We start from the raw sequence: 17,301 nt of genomic DNA, 5'->3' as shown, positions 1-17,301 counted from the left end.
GTGTCCTCCTTTGGACTGTGGCCATGACAGGGGAAGAAGGCGGCACCCTCCAATAGGTGATACCCCCACCACGTGGACCCTCAAGAAAACCTCCACCTCGGACAAAGGGCACCTCCACCTTCTTTGAGGGATGCAGAGATTCTATCAAAGATGTTGCATCCACCTCTTCCTCTTTTTCCTCCTGTCCAGCTCCCCCAAGTCTAAAAGCAGGTGGTCTCTCTGGGATCAGACCACGGTTGAGGACAGGACTGGACATGAGAAAACCACATTTCGGTACATGCTGCATCTGTACTGGAACAGGTCAGACAGAGATCCACCTAGTTCTGTAGCACAGGTCTTCAGTAACACACCTTGGTGTAGTCTGGTCCCATAGCCGTTGCTGTATCCAGTACTTTGATATCAGAGGGAATGAACTGAATTGTCTGGAAACCGGTTTCCATGATGGAGGATCTCAGGAGGAAGCTGAGGGAGGTAATCCACTCAGCACTGTCTGAACATGGATGTGAATGATCAGTCTTATCTCTGGCACTCACATGCTGGGTCACTCCATCAGTGAGGGTTTCATGGAGACTCCACCTCCCATCAGCTGTTGTCCATGACCAGATGTGAGGGGACTGTGGAGCTCTGCTCTAATCTGTGAGGGGTGCGATCCCTCAGCTCGGTTTCCTCTGGCCTTGCTTTGAGCTTACACATTATCCTGTATAACAGCTTCACCAGGTCGGCACCTCTCCATTTTTAGAATTCCTTGGTCCCTCAGCACCCCTCATCAAAACGTATCTGGTGCTGTCAGTGTTGCAGAGACCAGAACTGTATACAGGTGTGCGCCGCGTAATTTCGGTGTTCCCTGTCCCTTCTCCCAGTTTCTGACCTGTTCTTACTCAAACTTGGGAACACTGGTCACCACCGGTAAGGAACAACGTTGTCTAACACAGTCCTGGTCCCCGGTCTTAAATCACTTATTTCAGGGCAATCTCACAATATACAGTAGGTGCGGGAGTAGGTCATTCGGCCCTTCTAGCCAGTACCGCCATTCACTGTGATCATGGCTGATCATACACAATCAGTACCCCATTCCTGCCCTCTCCCCATATTCCTTGACCCCGCTATCTATAAGAACTCTATCTAACTCTCTCTTGAATGCATCCAGAGACTTGGCCTCCACTGCCTTCTGGGGCAGAGCATTCCACATATCCACCACTCTCTGGGTGAAAAAGTTTTTCTGCATCTCTGTTCTAAATGGCCTACCCCTTATTCTTAAACTGTGGCCTCTCGTTCTGGACTCACCCATCAACGGGAACATGCTTCCTGCCGTCAGTGTGTCCAATCCCTTAATAATCTTATATGTTTCAATCAGATCCCCTCTCATCCTTCTAAATTCCAGTGTATACAAGCCCAGTCGCTCCAATCTTTCAACATATGACAGTCCCGCCATTCCGGGAATTAACCTTGTGAACCTACGCTGCACTCCCTCAATAGCAAGAATGTCCTTCTTCAAATTTGTAGACCAAAACTACACACAATACTCCAGGTGGGGTCTCACCAGGGTCCTGTACAGCTGCAGAAGGACCTCTTTACTCCTATACTCAGTTCCTCTTATTATAAAAGCCAGCATGCCATTAGCTTTCTTCACTGCCTGCTGTACCTGCATGCTTTTTTTCATTGACTGATGTACAAGTACAACTAGATCTCGTTGTACTTCCCCTTCTCCTAACTTGACTCCATTTAGATAGTAATCTGCCTTCCTGTTCTTGCCAGCAAAGTGGATAACCTCACATTTATCCACATTAAACTGCATCTGCCATACATTTGCCCACTCACCCAACCTGTCCAAGTCAGCCTGCGTTCTCATAACATCCTCCTGACATTTCACACTGCCACCCATCTTTGTGTCATCAGCAAATTTGCTAATGTTACTATTAATCCCTTCATCTAAATCATTAATGTATATTGTAAACAGCTGCGGTCCCAGCACCGAACCTTGCGGTACCCCACTGGTCACAGCCTGCCATTCCGAAAGGGACCCCTTAATCACTACTTTTTGTTTCCTGTCAGCCAGCCAATTTTCAATCCATGTCAGTACTCTGCCCCCAATACCATGTGCCCTAATTTTGCCCACTAATCTCCTATGTGGGACTTTATCAAAAGCTTTCTGGAAGTCCAGGTACACTACATCCACTGGCTCTCCCTTGTCCATTTTCATAGGTACATACTCAAAAAACTCCAGAAGTTTAGTCAAGCATGATTTTCCCTTCATAAATCGATGCTGACTTGGACTGATCCTTCTACTGCTATCCAAATGTGTTGTAATTTCCTCTTTTATAATTAACTCCAGCATCTTTCCCACCACTGGCGTCAGGCTAACCGGTCTATAATTCCCTGTTTTCTCTCTCCCTCCTTTCTTGAAAAGTGGGACAACATTAGCCACCCTCCAATCAGCAGGAACTGTTCCTGAATCTATAGAACATTGGAAAATGATTACCAATGCGTGCACGATTTCTAGAGCACCTCTTTAAGTACCCTGGCATGCAGACCATCAGGTCCCGGGGACTTATCAGTCTTCAGACTCAACAGTCTACCCAACACTGTTTCTTGCCTAATATAAATTTCCTTCAGTTCATCCTTTACCCTAGTTCCTTTGGCCACTATTACGTCTGGGAGATTGTTTGTGTCTTCCCTAGTGAAGACAGATCCAAAGTACCTGTTCAACTCATCTGCCATTTCCTTGTTCTCCATAATAAATTCACCCATTTCTGTCTTCAATGGCCCAATTTTGGTCTGAACTATTTTTTTTCCTATTCACATACCTAAAGAAGCTTTTATTATCCTCCTTTATATTCTTGGCTTACCTTTGTACCTCATTTTTTCTTGGTGTATTGCCTTTTTTGTTATCTTCTGTTGCTCTTTATAAGCTTCCCAGTCCTCCGGTTTCCCGCTCATCTTTGCTATGTTATACTACTACTCTTTTATTTTTATTCTGCCCCTTACTCCCCTTAGGATCTTTCTTCCTCTTTGGAATGAACCAATCCTGCATCTTCTGCATTATTCCCAGAAATACCTGCCATTTTTGTTCCACTGTCTTCCCTGCTAGGGTATTGTTCCATTGAACTTTGGCCAGCTCCTCCCTCATAGCTCCATAGTTCCCTTTGTTCAACTGTAATACTGACACATCCGATTTTCCCTTCTCCTTCTCAAATTGTAGGTTAAAACATATTGTATTATGGTCACTACCTCCTAATGGTTCTTTTACCTCGAGGTCCCTGATCAAATCCAGTTCATTGCACAACACTAAATCTAGAATTGCCTTCTCCCTGGTAGGCTCCAGTTCAAGCTGTTCTAAGAATCCATCTCGGAGACACTCCACAAACTCCCTTTCTTGGGGTCCAGTACCATTCTAATTCTCCCAGTCTACCTGCATGGTGAAATCCCCCATGACAACTGTATCATTACCTTTGCGACATGCCAATTTTAACTCTTCATTCAACTTACACCCTACATCCAGACTGCTGTTTGGGGGCCTTTAGATAATTCCCATTAGGGTCTTTCTACCCTTAGAATTTCTCAGTTCCATCCATACTGACTCTACATCCCCAGATTCTATGTTTTCCCTCGCAAGGGACTGAATATCATTCACCAACAGAGCCACCCCACCCCCTCTGCCAGTCAGTCTGTCCTTTCGATAAGATGTATATCCTTGAATATTCATTTCCCAGGCCCTGTCCGCTGGAAGCCATGTCTCAGTTATTCCCACAATATCGTACTTCCCAATTTCCAACTGAGCCTCAAGCTCATCTACTTTATTTCTTTTACTTCATGCAGTCATATTTAATACTTTTCATTCGGTACTCCCCTCTCCTTTCATATCAATTCCTATTTCACTTGGCCATACTGTATGATCCCTTCATGAGCTTTCTACTCCATTGATTCTGTTGTCCTTTTTAACTTTTCTTATTTTCACTTTCCCTTTAACTCCAGTTCATCCCCTCCCCCCCACTACTTAGTTTAAACACATCCGTGTTGCAGTGGCAAACCTGTCTGCCAGAATGCTGGTCCCCCACCTATTAAGGTGCAACCCGTCCCTTTTGTACAATTCATCCCTACCCCAAAACAGATCCCAGTGGTCCAAGAATGTAAATTCTTGCTTCCTGCACCAGATCCTCAGCCACACATTCAGATCCATTATCTTCCTGTTCCTGCCCTCTCCAGCACGAGGAACTGGAAGCAAACCTGAAATAACCACCCTGGAAGTCCTGCTTTTCAGCCTCCTTCCGAGTTCTCTGAAATCCCGCTGCAGAATGTCCTTCCTCTTCTTCCTGATGTCACTTGTGCAGACATGCGCTACCACTTCTGGCAGTTCACCTTCACCCTTTAGGATTCCCTGCTATCGGTCCCTGATGTCCTGGATCCTAGCACCAGGGAGGCAACACACCATCCTTAAGTCTCGCCTGTTGCCGCAGAAACCCCTTTCCGTACCTCTTACTATGGAGTCCCCTACTACCACGGCTCTTCCTGATGTCTGACTCCTCGGCTCTGCTTCTGCACCAATTTTCAGCTCGCAGACCTGACTGGCAGTATCTTCTGTCCTGACAGCTTCCAAGAAGGTGAACCTGTTGACAAGAGGTACATCCCCTGGGGTCTCCTGTACTTCAAGCATCCTTTCCATCCTCATCGTCGCCCCCTTTCTCTTTTCCGGTCTCCTCATATGCAGCCTTGTCTGACACAGTCCCAGGTCCCTGGTCTTGAAGCCCGTCTTCCAGGACAAACTCATGGGCAGTCTATTTCCCTTCCAAGGGACTAATTTCTCTGTCATGGGTTCACTATATCCCATTTAAAGGGATCCCATCTCATCACCAATATTTGCCCTGGCAAATCGAGTAACATTCGGACTCAAATATTGATATTGTCAGGGAATTCAAAACAACACTCGGACCCAGATATTCAACTGTCTCTTATTTCTGTGGCCACCTTAGAATCTTCTCAGACATTGGTGATTCTGAACGATACAATTTCTAATTCTTCCTTTTCAGACAGCTACAGACTTCCAAGTCAAGATTTCCTGATAATGTAAATAGATGTAACAATCCACACATTTGTGAGACTGAATGAAAGTACCTTTTTACAACAAGCCCTGCAGCTGGAGTAGGGTGGTTAGTAATTAGCTCAGCGTCTTGCTGGCATGTTTTAATAATACTTGGTTTTCCACACTCCCTTTTATCTTTTCGACATTTTCCATTCCCTTCTACCAAAACATTCAGCGGTCACACATTTTCATTAACCCTCAAAATTTCCTCTCCCCCATTTTCCAGTGTTGCCTTCAGCTGTTCTTTTCCAGTTTTCTTCCCCGAATCCCAGCTCAACAAGACAGCTCCTCTCTGTTCCGATCTCAGGAGTGTGTGGGACAGTGCAGAATGAACAAGGTTCTGTGTTCCACTTGTGACTTCTGGTTAAGGTGGCACTGGTGAACCTCTGTGGCTTCTGGTTGCCAGCTAACGAAACAATGACAGCAACTAAATACTTTGTTAACCACACTTCTTCTGGCAAACAATCATCACAATAGTCTGTAACTTCCCTTTAGTTGGAGGCAATTCGATCTGGTAGAACCGAGGCAGGGCGAGTTGGCAGGCCCATTGCTGAGAGCGTGAAAAACATGAAGGATCGGGCACAGGCCGAATCGAAACCACGGGGTCCAGGCGCCAGACATGACTGAGCACGATCTACGGGTGGAGATTTACAGACAAAATCAATGCTACAGGGTCAGGCACCAGACACAACCCAGCATGATCCTCGGATGGAGATTTACAGGTCGAATTGAAGTGATGAAGCGTATCCAAGAGGCAGAGCCTGTTGTTCAGATGGAGATTTAACCAGAGACCCAGATAGAAAAGGTGAGATTTGGGCTGCCTCAGATCCCTGCTCAAAGCGGCAGAACCCGATGTTGGGATGGAGAGTTAGGGGCCGAGCCAGATTGGAAACGTCAGGCTGTCAGAAAGGTCTGGGTGACGGGGCCTGAGGTGAAGTACGGGCCAACTAAGATCGCTGCCCCACCAAGTTTACATGGCTCTACACTAAAGTATGGGGCTCTCTTGCAGATCTCAGTTCAGAAGCACGATTGGCTTACAGTTACTGTTTGCGTGATGGATTGCTTCTCTTGCACATTGAGTATTCAATGGTCTTTTTTCATATCTGTGGGGTTGATTTTGTCTTTGTTTCGTGGCTGCCTGTCAGGAGATGAATCTCAAGGTTCTATAATGTATGCATATTTTGATAACAAAATGTACTTTCAACTTTGAACTTTAATTGGGGATAGAGTCAGGGATATAGGACAATGGGGGAGAGGGGTGACTGTGGGATGATGTGAGGGAGTTGGATTAACATCAATTGAGATACAGTCAGCAATACAGGACACTGTGGTTACCAAGTGACAGTATGAAGAAACTTGTTTAACATCAGTGGAAATCGGGGTCCTGACAAAGGGTCTCTACCCGAAACATCGGCAGCACTTCTCGCTATAGATGCTGCCTGGGCTGCTGCGTTCCGCCAGCAGTTTGTGTGTGTTGCTTAAATTTCCAGCATTTGCAGATTTCCTCTTGTCAGATGCTGACATTGTTGGCTGTGATTTAGGGAGGGTAATATGAGGATGATTGGAACTGGGAGTGTGTAGGATGGGATTAATTCTGTATTCTTTTCTCTCCATCCATTCCCCCTTCATGATGGGGAGTTTTCTCTGGCCTGTGGTAAGAGGGAGAAGATCCATCGATTCCTTGTTACTGCAAGTGTGAGAATGGGATTAATCACAGAATCTTTTCTCCTTCCCAGATTCCGATGATAGATCATCACACATTGCTTGGATCATTCCCGTCGTCGTGATACTCATTCTTCTGTGTTGCGGTATATTCTACATAAAGCGGCATGATCTTCGCTCATGCTGGGACAAATGTATGGGAAAGTAATCTGGTACATCTGACGGTAGGTGTCTCTCCCCACCCCCCAGTACCAGTTTACAGATCATCATATACTGGTTGTACAATTCCTATTGTGATACGCAGTCTGATAATTGCGTGTGTCCTGCTGCATATAATCCAGGATAATCTCTGCTCTGGATACTCTGGCATCATTGCCACTCATGCAAGTCCACCCAGATGGGAAAGGCATCAAAAAGGAAAACATGTGATAGGGAGGAGGAGGGGAGGGAGCAGGGAGGTGGAATGGAGGGTCTTGGGGGTGTAGGGAGGAGGAGGGGAGGGTCTGTGGGAGCAGGGAGGAGGAGGAATGAAGGGGCTGAGGGAGCAGATTGGAGGGATGTATGTGTTGATCAGGAAAGGCACTGATGGGGCCTCCTCACCTCTACTCTCTGTCCCACAGAGCCAGCAGTTACTCAATCTTTGAACAGTCGATCTGGTGGAGAACACAGCTCATAGACACTCACTCCGTCGGGATAGTGTGTGTTCGATACTGGGGAACGGTGCCCACTCATGGCACAGACTGAGAGCATCGGAGCATCCCACTCGCACCACTGTCCCTGTTCCACAATCCCGGTGAGGGGGGAGCCCTTTAAACACCCGAGGGTTCTGCAGTGACCTCTGGTGACCCCACCCCTGGATCTGGTCAGTCTCCCAGGCTGAGGTTTATAACTGAACCTGTGCTGTGCTCTGTGTTACTGACGGGATCTCCAGTGATCTTCCTACAGCCTTTCCTGGGATATCCACCCAGTTCTCATGCCCCATTTATCCGCTAACATCCTGGAGGAAATTTCTGAAATTGAAATCAACCAAAGTGCCCATGGGAAATCCAGAGAGACCCGCACCCAGGAGGTCTGACTTGGTGAAGAGTCCTGGGGCTATTCTCCTCACACTCCAGGGCTGGAGAAGGGTTACATATTGCAAATAGTTTATTGATGATATTTTATGTTCTCGGTCAAAATGAACCAGTTAAGGTTTCACCAGAGAAATCACAGTCTGAGAGCCTATTGATGGGTGTTTCAGGCAGTGGGCACATTACTCAGCTGTGCACTGTCAAACATCGAGTGTCTCAGGCAGCGTCTGTGGAGAGAGACAAAGAGTTAATGTTTCAGTTTCCACACCCTTTGTCTACATCTTTCTGCTCTAAATATGTAAATGTACGATTACATTAAAGAACCATTCTCAAACCAGTCTTTGGGGTACTGCAAGTCTGTCTTTACTAATGCTTTGCTGCACACTCAAGTGCTCGGTGGTGGGGGGGGGGGGCCAGTGCCTTTTTTTTTAATTTTTTTAAATTAGTTTTACAAAACATTTTACAAATTAAAAACCCCAAATCCCAATGAGGAACATTAAAACAGTGCAAAATTAAGCATACAATAACAATATGCTACAAAGGAAGAGAATTTAGCAAAAAAAAAGCACCTGAATTAAAGACAAGTAAGCTTAGTGTCCTCCCCAAGCCCCACAACACAAGAAAAAAACAACAGCAACTCCAGACCAACCACAACACAATATAGAGAGTATAAGTCAGGACAGCCAAACTCCCAGACTGTGAATACACTCAGCAACAGAGGGTAATAATGCCTTCTACCAGTAAAAAAAAAGAGGAGCTGAAAGCAAGGGACCGAAAAGAAAAAATAACCCTAGTCAAGAGGAAGGCTATGAAAGTACTCGATTAAAAGGTCCCCAGACCTTATGGAACTTTAGATCCGAATTGAGAACTGAATAATGAATTTTTTCGAGGTCCAAACAGGCCATGATGTCGTTAAGCCATTGAGCATGAGTGGGCGCGGCAACATCTCTCCATCTGAGGAGGATCAAGCGTCTAGCCAGGAGAGAGGCAAAGGATAATATTCGGCATTTGGTCGGACCCAGACATAAATCTGTCTCACCCCAAAAACCGAACAGAGCAATTAAGGGGTTTGGTTCTAGGTGCTGATTCAGAATACACGATAACGTAGTGAAGACATCTTTCCAGAATTTCTCCAAGCTAGGACAGAACCAGTACATATGGATGAGAGAGGCCACGCCCCTCTTGCATTTATCACAGAGCGGACTAATGCTAGGGTAGAATCGAGATAGTTTAGATTTAGACAAATGGGCTCTATGAACAATCTTAAACTGTAAAAGGCAGTGGCGAGCACAAAGAGAGGTTGAGTTAACCGATTTGAGAACTGAATCCCAGCTCTCCTCGGATAAGGAGATATTTAAATCCTGCTCCCAGGCCATTTTGATTTTATCCATGGGGGCCCGTCGTAAGGCTGCTAGTTTATCTCGGATGATTGATATTAAGCCTTTACCCAGTGGATTCATGGAAAGAAATAGGTCCATAGCATTTTTCGCAGGCATTTCAGGAAAGTTAGGAATTAAAGGAGCAATAAAGTGTCGGACTTGGAGATATCTGAAAAAATGAGCATTGGGCAGATTGAGCTGCTGAAAAGAAGCGAAGCGATTATCAATGAAAAGATCTTCAAAATGTCTAATGCCCTTCCTATACCAAACCTGGAATGCTGAATCGTATGTAGTAGGTAAAAAAAGGTGATTATGAGCAATAGGGCTGGAAACGGAAAACCCCTGGAAACCATAGCATTTCCTGATCTGAGCCCATATACACAAAGTGTGTCTAACAAGAGGATTAGCTATTGATCTGGGCAGACTACTAGGGAGTGCAGAGCCAAGAAGTGCAGAGATAGATAATTTTTAGTGGAGCTCAGCTCCATCGCCACCCAGTTAGGGCATTCGGGTTGGCCATGGAAGAAAGACCAGAAGGTAGCACAACGTATATTAGCTGCCCAATAATATAAACAAAAGTTAGGTAAAGCCATGCCACCCTCTTTTTTTAGATTTTTGGAGATGGATTTTATTAATTCTAGAGCGCTTATTCTGCCACAGATATGACAAAATAATAGAGTCTAAGGAATCAAAAAAAGATTTAAGAATAAAAATTGGGATAGATTGAAATAGGTATAAAAATTTGGGGAGAACATACATTTTAACAACATTAATACGACCTACCAAAGACATAGATAGAGGTGACCATTGTACCAGACTCTGTTTTATAGCATATGAAAGATTGGCAAAGTTTTCACGAAAGAGATCTTTAAACTTCCTTGTGACTGTAATTCCAAGATAAGTAAATTGAATATGGACTACTTTAAAAGGGAGATCATGAAATGTTAGTTCTTGTGCTTCTTTATTAATTGGGAGAAGTTCACTCTTATGTAAATTAAGTTTATAGCCAGAGATCTGGCTAAACTGGTCAAGAAGTGAAAACATTAGAGGTAAGGATGTAGACAGATTTGACAGAAAGAGTAATAAGTCATCAGCATAGAGAGAAACTTTAAACTCAACACCCCCTCTCCAAATCCCAGTCAATTCAGGGCAGTTTCGAAATGCTATCGCTAGAGGTTCCATAGCCAAATCAAAGAGAAAGGGACTTAAGGGGCATCCCTGGCGGGTGCTGCGTTTGAGATTAAATACTTGGAATTTCTGAAAATTGGTTAAAACAGAGGCAGTAGGACACAGGTACAGCAATTGGATCCAAGAGATGAAACTTTGGCCAAGGTCAAATTTTTCTAAAACTGCAAAAAGGTAGTTCCACTCTATACGATCAAATGCTTTCTCCGCATCAAGGGAAATAACACATTCAGGAATCCCAGTTGGAGGTGAGTATAAGATATTAAATAGACGCCGAATGTTAAAAAAAAGGGAAACGGTTTTTAATAAAGCCTGTTTGGTCATCAGAGATAATGGAGGGAATGACGGTTTCTAATCTATAAGCCAAAACTTTAGCTAAGATCTTTACATCAACATTGAGCAGAGATCGGCCTATACGAGGAGCACTCTGTTGTGTCTTTGCCCTTTTTTAAAAGAAGAATAATAGATGCCTCACTGAAAGAGGGTGGCAATTTGCCGTAATTAAACGAGTCAGATAATACTGAAAGTAACTGAGGAGAAAGAAGAGAAGAGAATGATTTATAAAATTCTACAGGGAACCCATCAGGTCCAGGAGATTTCCCTGAGGACAGTGCAGAAATTGCAGTAGATATTTCTTCTAATGACATAGGCGCATTGAGTTTGGCTTTGAAATCAGATGAAAGTGAGGGGATATTCAGATTCTGTAAAAATTGATCAACAGAGATATTGTCATTCAGAGATTCAGAGGAATAAAGCCGAGAATAAAAATTTTTAAATGCGTCATTAATTTCTAAATGATCCGATGTAAAGTCTCCGTTCTCTTTCCGGATCTTTGTAATATGTTGTTTGGCTTTGGAACGCCTCAGCTGATTGGCTAGGAATTTACCAGACCCATCCCCATGAATGAAAAAGCGACTCTTGCTTTCGAGAAGTTGGCATTCGACAGGTTGAGTGGACAGAAGTTAAATTTAGTTTGGAGTTCAACACGCTTCTTGTATAATTCAGGGTTCTTAGTTTGGGCATATATTTGATCCAATTCTTTAATCTGGTTAATGAGGTCTAATCGATCTGCACGGGATCTTCTGTTGAGATTTGCTGTGTAAGAGATTATTTGCCCCCTCAGATATGCTTTGATGGCATCCCAGACAATCTGGGATGGCAATTCAGGTGATGTATTAGTGTTAAAATAAAAGGTTATCTGATCCTTAATAAATTTTTAAAAATCATCATTCGATAGTAAAGTTGAATCAAACTGCCAGTGTTTATTCCTCTGAGGGAGACCAGGCAAATTCAGAGAGAGAGTAATTGGGGCATGGTCAGAGATCAGTATACTCTGATAGTCACAAGAGTGGGCAAATGGAATAAGTTGGTTATTGAGTAAGAAATAATCAATTCTAGTGAAGGTATGGTGAACATGTGAGAAAAAAGAATAATCTATCTCCGTAGGATGGAGGAAATGCCATATATCAGAGATACCATAATTAGAAACGATTGGATAGCTAAGGCAGATTTAGTAGGTGGTCTAGTAACAGAGGACGATCGATCCAAATTGGGATCTAACCAACAATTAAAGTCACCACCCAGTATAACAGAGTATGAGTTTAAGTCTGGTAGTGAGGAAAAAAACCGTTCAAAAAAATTATCATCATCGAAGTTGGGGGCATACAGGTTTGCTAGTGCAACTTTAGTGTTATATAGTTTACCAGAAACAATAATAAAACAGCCATTTATATCAGATATTTTATTATGGAGTTCAAAAGGAATATTTGAGTTAATAAGAATGGAGCTTTAGCGGTAAAGGATGAATGAAAATGCTGACCCGCCCACTTTGACAAAAGCCAGGAGTTATCAGAGCAACGAATGAGTTTCTTGAAGGAAAGCAATGTCAGCTTTGAGTTGTTTGATATGTGAGAATACCTTCCTCCTTTTAACAGGGTGATTCAATCCCTTTACATTCCAGCTCACGAATTTAAGTGCACTAGCCATTATCGATTACTAATGCATAAAAGGCAGAAGGCATATAGAAAGTCAAGCAGTACAATAGCAGTCTGGGAGCAGAGATGTAAACATAGATTTGTAAAATCAACACATATACATGTCCTGAGAAATAAAGAGATATAATATATACAGTGAGTGATGTTGGAACTAGAGAATCCACCCCACCCACACAACCCAAAACTAGACGGCTACCAAAACAAGTAGCTAGCTCTACCAAAAAAATTAACCCAAATACAACTTCCAGATCTGTGTCATTAACAGCAGTTCCGTATAAATACTATAATAAATAGTAACTAGTTTATGCACTAAAAAACATTACTACAGATTAGAACACCTTCTGCAGGAATATAAAACTTAATACAGAGAAAATCGGAAGAGGACCAAAACTAACCTGCCAGCGAGAAAATTATAGAAGAATAAAGTAAGAGAAAGGAAAAAAAGGGGATTAAAAAAAAGGAGAGGAAGGGGAAAATTACAAATTCAAGACGAGTATTTATCAAGCATTGCCAGTACCTTTTTGCTACTCAGGGAGAGGGTGATCATTGCTTTGCTGCTGTTTATGTGTGTGTGTGGGGGGGGGGAGATGCAGGAGGGGGGGGGTTCGGGGTCTAACATTTAACTGTCATTCATTCTTTGGGGCACTCTGTTTTCATGGATGTTTGCGAAGAAAAAGAATTTCAGGATGTATATTGTGTACATTTCTCTGACATTAAATGTCATTGTAGCCTAAAAAATTATTCTGTTGTTGGACGTCCATGAAGCTGTAAGGGGTTACAGAGTGGGGGAGGGGTCCAGGGACCAGAGTGGGTTTCAAAGATAGGGAGGATGGTTCAGTCCTTACAAGTGTTGTTGGAGTTGACCTCGCCCAGGTAAGTGGAGTGTGTTCCATCACACTTCTGTGTTGCAGATGGGGGAGAGGCATTGGGGTGTGAGGAGGTGAGTCGCTCCCCACAGGGTCCCCGCTCTCTGACTTGCTGCTGTAGACATGGTGTTGCTGTGACTGGTCCAGTGTGTTCATGGTGGGAACTGGACAATGGGAATGTCAGAGGGAGGTGGTCAGACTCTCTCTTATTGGAGATGGTCACTGCCTGGTACTTGTGTGGTGTGAATGTTACCTGTCACTTCACAGCCTGAGTCTGATTGTTCTCCTGGGCTTACTGCATGCAGCCAGGAGGTGCTTCTTGTCAAGTCAAGTTGCTTTTAATTGTCATTTCAACCATAACTGCTGGTACAGTACACAGTAAAGACGAGATGTTTTTCAGGACCATGGTGCTATATGAACAATACAAAAACTACACTGAACTACGTAAACCAACACAAATACTACAGTACCCAGGACTGCATAAAGTATACAGAACAGTGCAAGCATTATAATAAACAAGACAATAGGCACAACAGAGATCAGTTGGTTGGTAGTCCGATGGCTTGGGGGAAAATCTGTTACATAATATAAACAGCTGAATGGCGGCATCCAGGATTCCGTCCATTTCTGTACTCAACGTCGAGTATATTGTTGCCACAGGTGTACTCCAATTTAATGTCCATTGGGGAGCAGAATGGATGGGAAAGCCAGCTGGCTAGGACTTGACTTTATCCTGGCATGGACTCCACCTGCTCGCCTCGCTTCAATTTCCTCGCACACAGCTTACGCTGTCCCCACCTCTGGCCACTGACATCAGGCGACTCTGAGGACTGCAGGCCAGATTCCGTCAGCAAGCTCAGGTCGAGCAATCTAGCCAGCAGATTTTCATGAAGGTTCATTTTTGGGCAATCTCTGTATTGTAGCAGTAACTGGTGATGGTAGATAGTCGCTATTATCCATTGCCCTAATCCCTAATGTGCCTTAAAATCAAATTTAATTTAAATTAAATTAAAAAACTAAATTAAAGTTCACCTGCTGACGTGGAAATGGAACTGAATATTTTGCACACATCAGTGAACATCCCCACTTCTGACCTCCATTGACCCTCGTTGCACAATAAAGTCACCCCAGTCCCACTCTCAAACAATATCCCAACTCAAACAACTGCTGGCTCCCAACAACACCTGATCCCCAAACAATACTGCACTTCAATCAGGAACCATACTGTAAGTACAAACCAATATAAAAAAAAACCCTCAACTGTGAAATGACAATCCCACCAAAATACCACACTCAAGATCAATCAACATCCGATCAAAATGACATGAACACCTCAGGCCAAACAAAAATCCACACCCAGCAACAATATTCCTCATCCAAGCAACACTTGAACCCAACAATGATAACTTATTTATGCAGCATTCTTTGTGCAGACTGTGTAGTTCAAAGTGTTCTACAATGGGATCAAGTGCAAACATTAAAAGACAAAAAGCTGTTAGCTAAAAGTGAGGTTAAATAAATAGGTTTGAAAGTGTCGGTGAGTTTGCATCCCTTTTCATTTTTAGGTACTGAGTTCCACAGATAGAGAAAGTACTTTAAAAAAGATGACCTACCATTTATAATTTAAATTCAAGAGTCTGGCTGAAGAAGACCTGAGAGCTCAAGCAGAATTATGAAACAAAAGCAATTCTGGCGTACTCTGGTCCTAGAGCATTGAGAGCTTTAAAAACAAAAGTCATAGAATTTTAAAATCAATTCTATAAGATACAAGATCCAATGCAAGTATTTAGGATTGGAATGATATGCTCCCTCATCCTGGTTTTAGTTGAAAGTCTAGCAGCACTGTTCTGAATAGATAGCATTGGATGGCAAGTAAAAAATTGCATTGCAGTAATCTGGTCTATTTAATTTAAGGGTGTGAACTAGTTTTTCAGCATCATTACAAGACAGTAACGGATGTTCCTTTGCAATGTTTCTAAGTGTAGAAATGGTGTGCTGGTCATTTTTATGCGGGATTAAATTTTCAAATCTGAATCAAGGAAGGCCTCCAGGTTTGTTGCTTCTGATTTTACAAGGGGTACCAAGTTCCCACGTTTATCAAGAAATTTATCTCTTTTGGCTTTGGGACCCGCCAGAATTATTTCAGTTTTATCTTCATTTCATTTCAGGAAAGTATTTCTCATCCTTTTGTTTATTGCAGCCGTACCAGAAGTCAGAGAAGATAGAGTGCTATCATTAGGCTTGACTGAGAGATACGATCGTGGAAATCAAATTTATGCTCTCTAATGATGTCTCCTGAGGGGAGCATGTATCAGGATAAGAGAAGGGGACCAAGGCAGCTTCCTTCAGCACCAAAAGCTACATCGTATCTTTTAGAGAAATGGTTTCCAAGATAGACAATAATTTTTCTTTCTGAGATACATTAAACCAATTGAAGGGAACACCAGTGAGGACAACCCTGTTCTCAAGGTGATCTAGGAGAATGTTACGGTCAACTGGGTTGAAGGCAGCACTTAAAGTAGATTGAGGTGAATTAGAACTGAGACCCTGTTGACATCAGTGCTGGGCTGAAGGTCACCGACAATTTTGGTGGGAGCTGTCACAACCCAGTGGTTTGCTCTGAAACCTTTCTAGAATATTGTTCTGACCCAGAACGTTGTTGAATTAGTTGCAAATGACTTCTAAATGAAAATCAACACCCTCAGCACAAACAACAACCCACCGAGAAAAGACTGGTGCTGAGATAGAGGCAGCTCACGGTTTCTATGGAGATCTCTTTCTTTATTATAGCACAGGCAGAACAGCGAGAGTAGAACCCAGGGAAGTGGCTTGCCCCTCGTGTACAATGTGGAAAGTCGGGCTGATCTCCAGTGTCCCCAGTGATTACATCTGCACTTGGGTGCAGCTTCTTACAGACTACATTAGGGAAATGGAGCTGGAACTGGATGACCTGCGGATCATTCAGGAGACAGAGAAGTTGCTTGATTAAGAGTTCCAGGGAGGCAGTCATACCTATGTCACAGCATGCAGGTAACTGGGTGACTGTCAGGACTGGGTGAAAGGGAGAAGTATTGAGGACCAGTGATTGAATGTTATATTGTTATAAGACATTGGTGAGGCCTACCTACAGGAAAGATGTAACTAGGGTGGAAAGAGTACAGAAAAAGATTACAAGGATGTTGCCAGGTGTGGAGGACCTGAGTTATAAGAATGAATAGGTTGAGACTTTATTTACTAGAACGTAGAAGATTGAGAGGAGATTTGATACAGATATGCAAAATTATGAATATGGATAGAGTAAATGCAAGCAGGCTTTCTGTAGTGAGGTTGGGTGGGACTACAACCAGAGGTCATGGGTTAAAGGTGAAAGTTTGGATGGAACATGAGGGTCATTAGAGCGTGGAAGCACAAGGGGTGAATATGAGCTTGATTTCACCGTGAAGCGAAGTATGTATTGGCACATGGGTGGAGGTATGGAGGACTATTGTCCCATTGAACATAGAAATCTATAGCACATTATAGGTCTTTCTGCCCACAATGTTGTGCTGACCATGTAACCTACACTAGAAGCTGCCTAGAATTTCCTTGCTGAATAACCCTCTATTTTTCTCAACTCCATGTACCTATCTAAGAGTCTCGCAAAAGACCCTATTCTATCCACCTCAACCACCGTCACTGGCAGTGCATTCCACACACTCACCACTCTCTGTGTGGTTTCTTCTGACATAGCCCTTGCACCTATTTCCATGCACCTTAAAGCTATGCTCCCTTTTGTTAGGCATTTTAGCCCTGGGAAAAACCTCTGACTATCCAGGTGATCAATGCCTCTCATCATCTGTTAGGTCACCTCTCATCCTCTGTCGCTCCAAGGGGAAAAGGTCATGTTCACTCAATCTATTCTTATAAAGCACGTTCTCCAATCCAGTCAACATCCTTGTAAATCTCCTCTGCACTCTTTATAATGTCCACTTTTTTCCTGTAGTGAGGTGACCAGGTCCAAACACAGTCCTCCAAGTGGAGTCAAACTAAGTTGGGTCACAGGGTAGGTCAATGCAAGTAGGCAGTTTA

General features: G+C 43.4%; 2 protein-coding genes across 3 annotated transcripts in view; one reads left to right on the top strand and one right to left on the bottom strand.

Moving 5' to 3' along the window:
* The window catches only part of LOC132380940 (T-lymphocyte surface antigen Ly-9-like), a 50,058-nt gene extending 41,865 nt beyond the window's left edge, over positions 1 to 8,193 (top strand). The window contains exons 5-6 of one of the 2 annotated variants that reach the window (XR_009507879.1): positions 5,573 to 5,882; positions 6,814 to 6,936. Coding sequence is in view for 1 of the 2 variants with exons in the window: in XM_059949920.1 (XP_059805903.1) it covers positions 6,814 to 6,947 (134 nt within the window). In the remaining variant the exon portion in view is untranslated. Of the gene's footprint in view, positions 1 to 5,572; positions 5,883 to 6,813; positions 6,964 to 7,359 lie in introns of those variants that run through there. The other variant, XM_059949920.1, reaches the window with a different exon arrangement.
* Positions 7,959 to 17,301, bottom strand: part of LOC132380941 (uncharacterized) — a 31,470-nt gene continuing 22,127 nt past the window's right edge. The window contains exon 2 of the transcript XR_009507880.1: positions 7,959 to 8,036. The gene's annotated coding sequence lies outside the window, so the exon portion shown is untranslated. The remainder of the gene's footprint in view (positions 8,037 to 17,301) is intronic.

The sequence above is a fragment of the Hypanus sabinus genome, chromosome 25 (assembly GCF_030144855.1).
Source record: "Hypanus sabinus isolate sHypSab1 chromosome 25, sHypSab1.hap1, whole genome shotgun sequence".
Lineage (NCBI taxonomy): Eukaryota > Metazoa > Chordata > Chondrichthyes > Myliobatiformes > Dasyatidae > Hypanus > Hypanus sabinus.
This window is presented reverse-complemented; position numbering and strand designations above follow the sequence as displayed.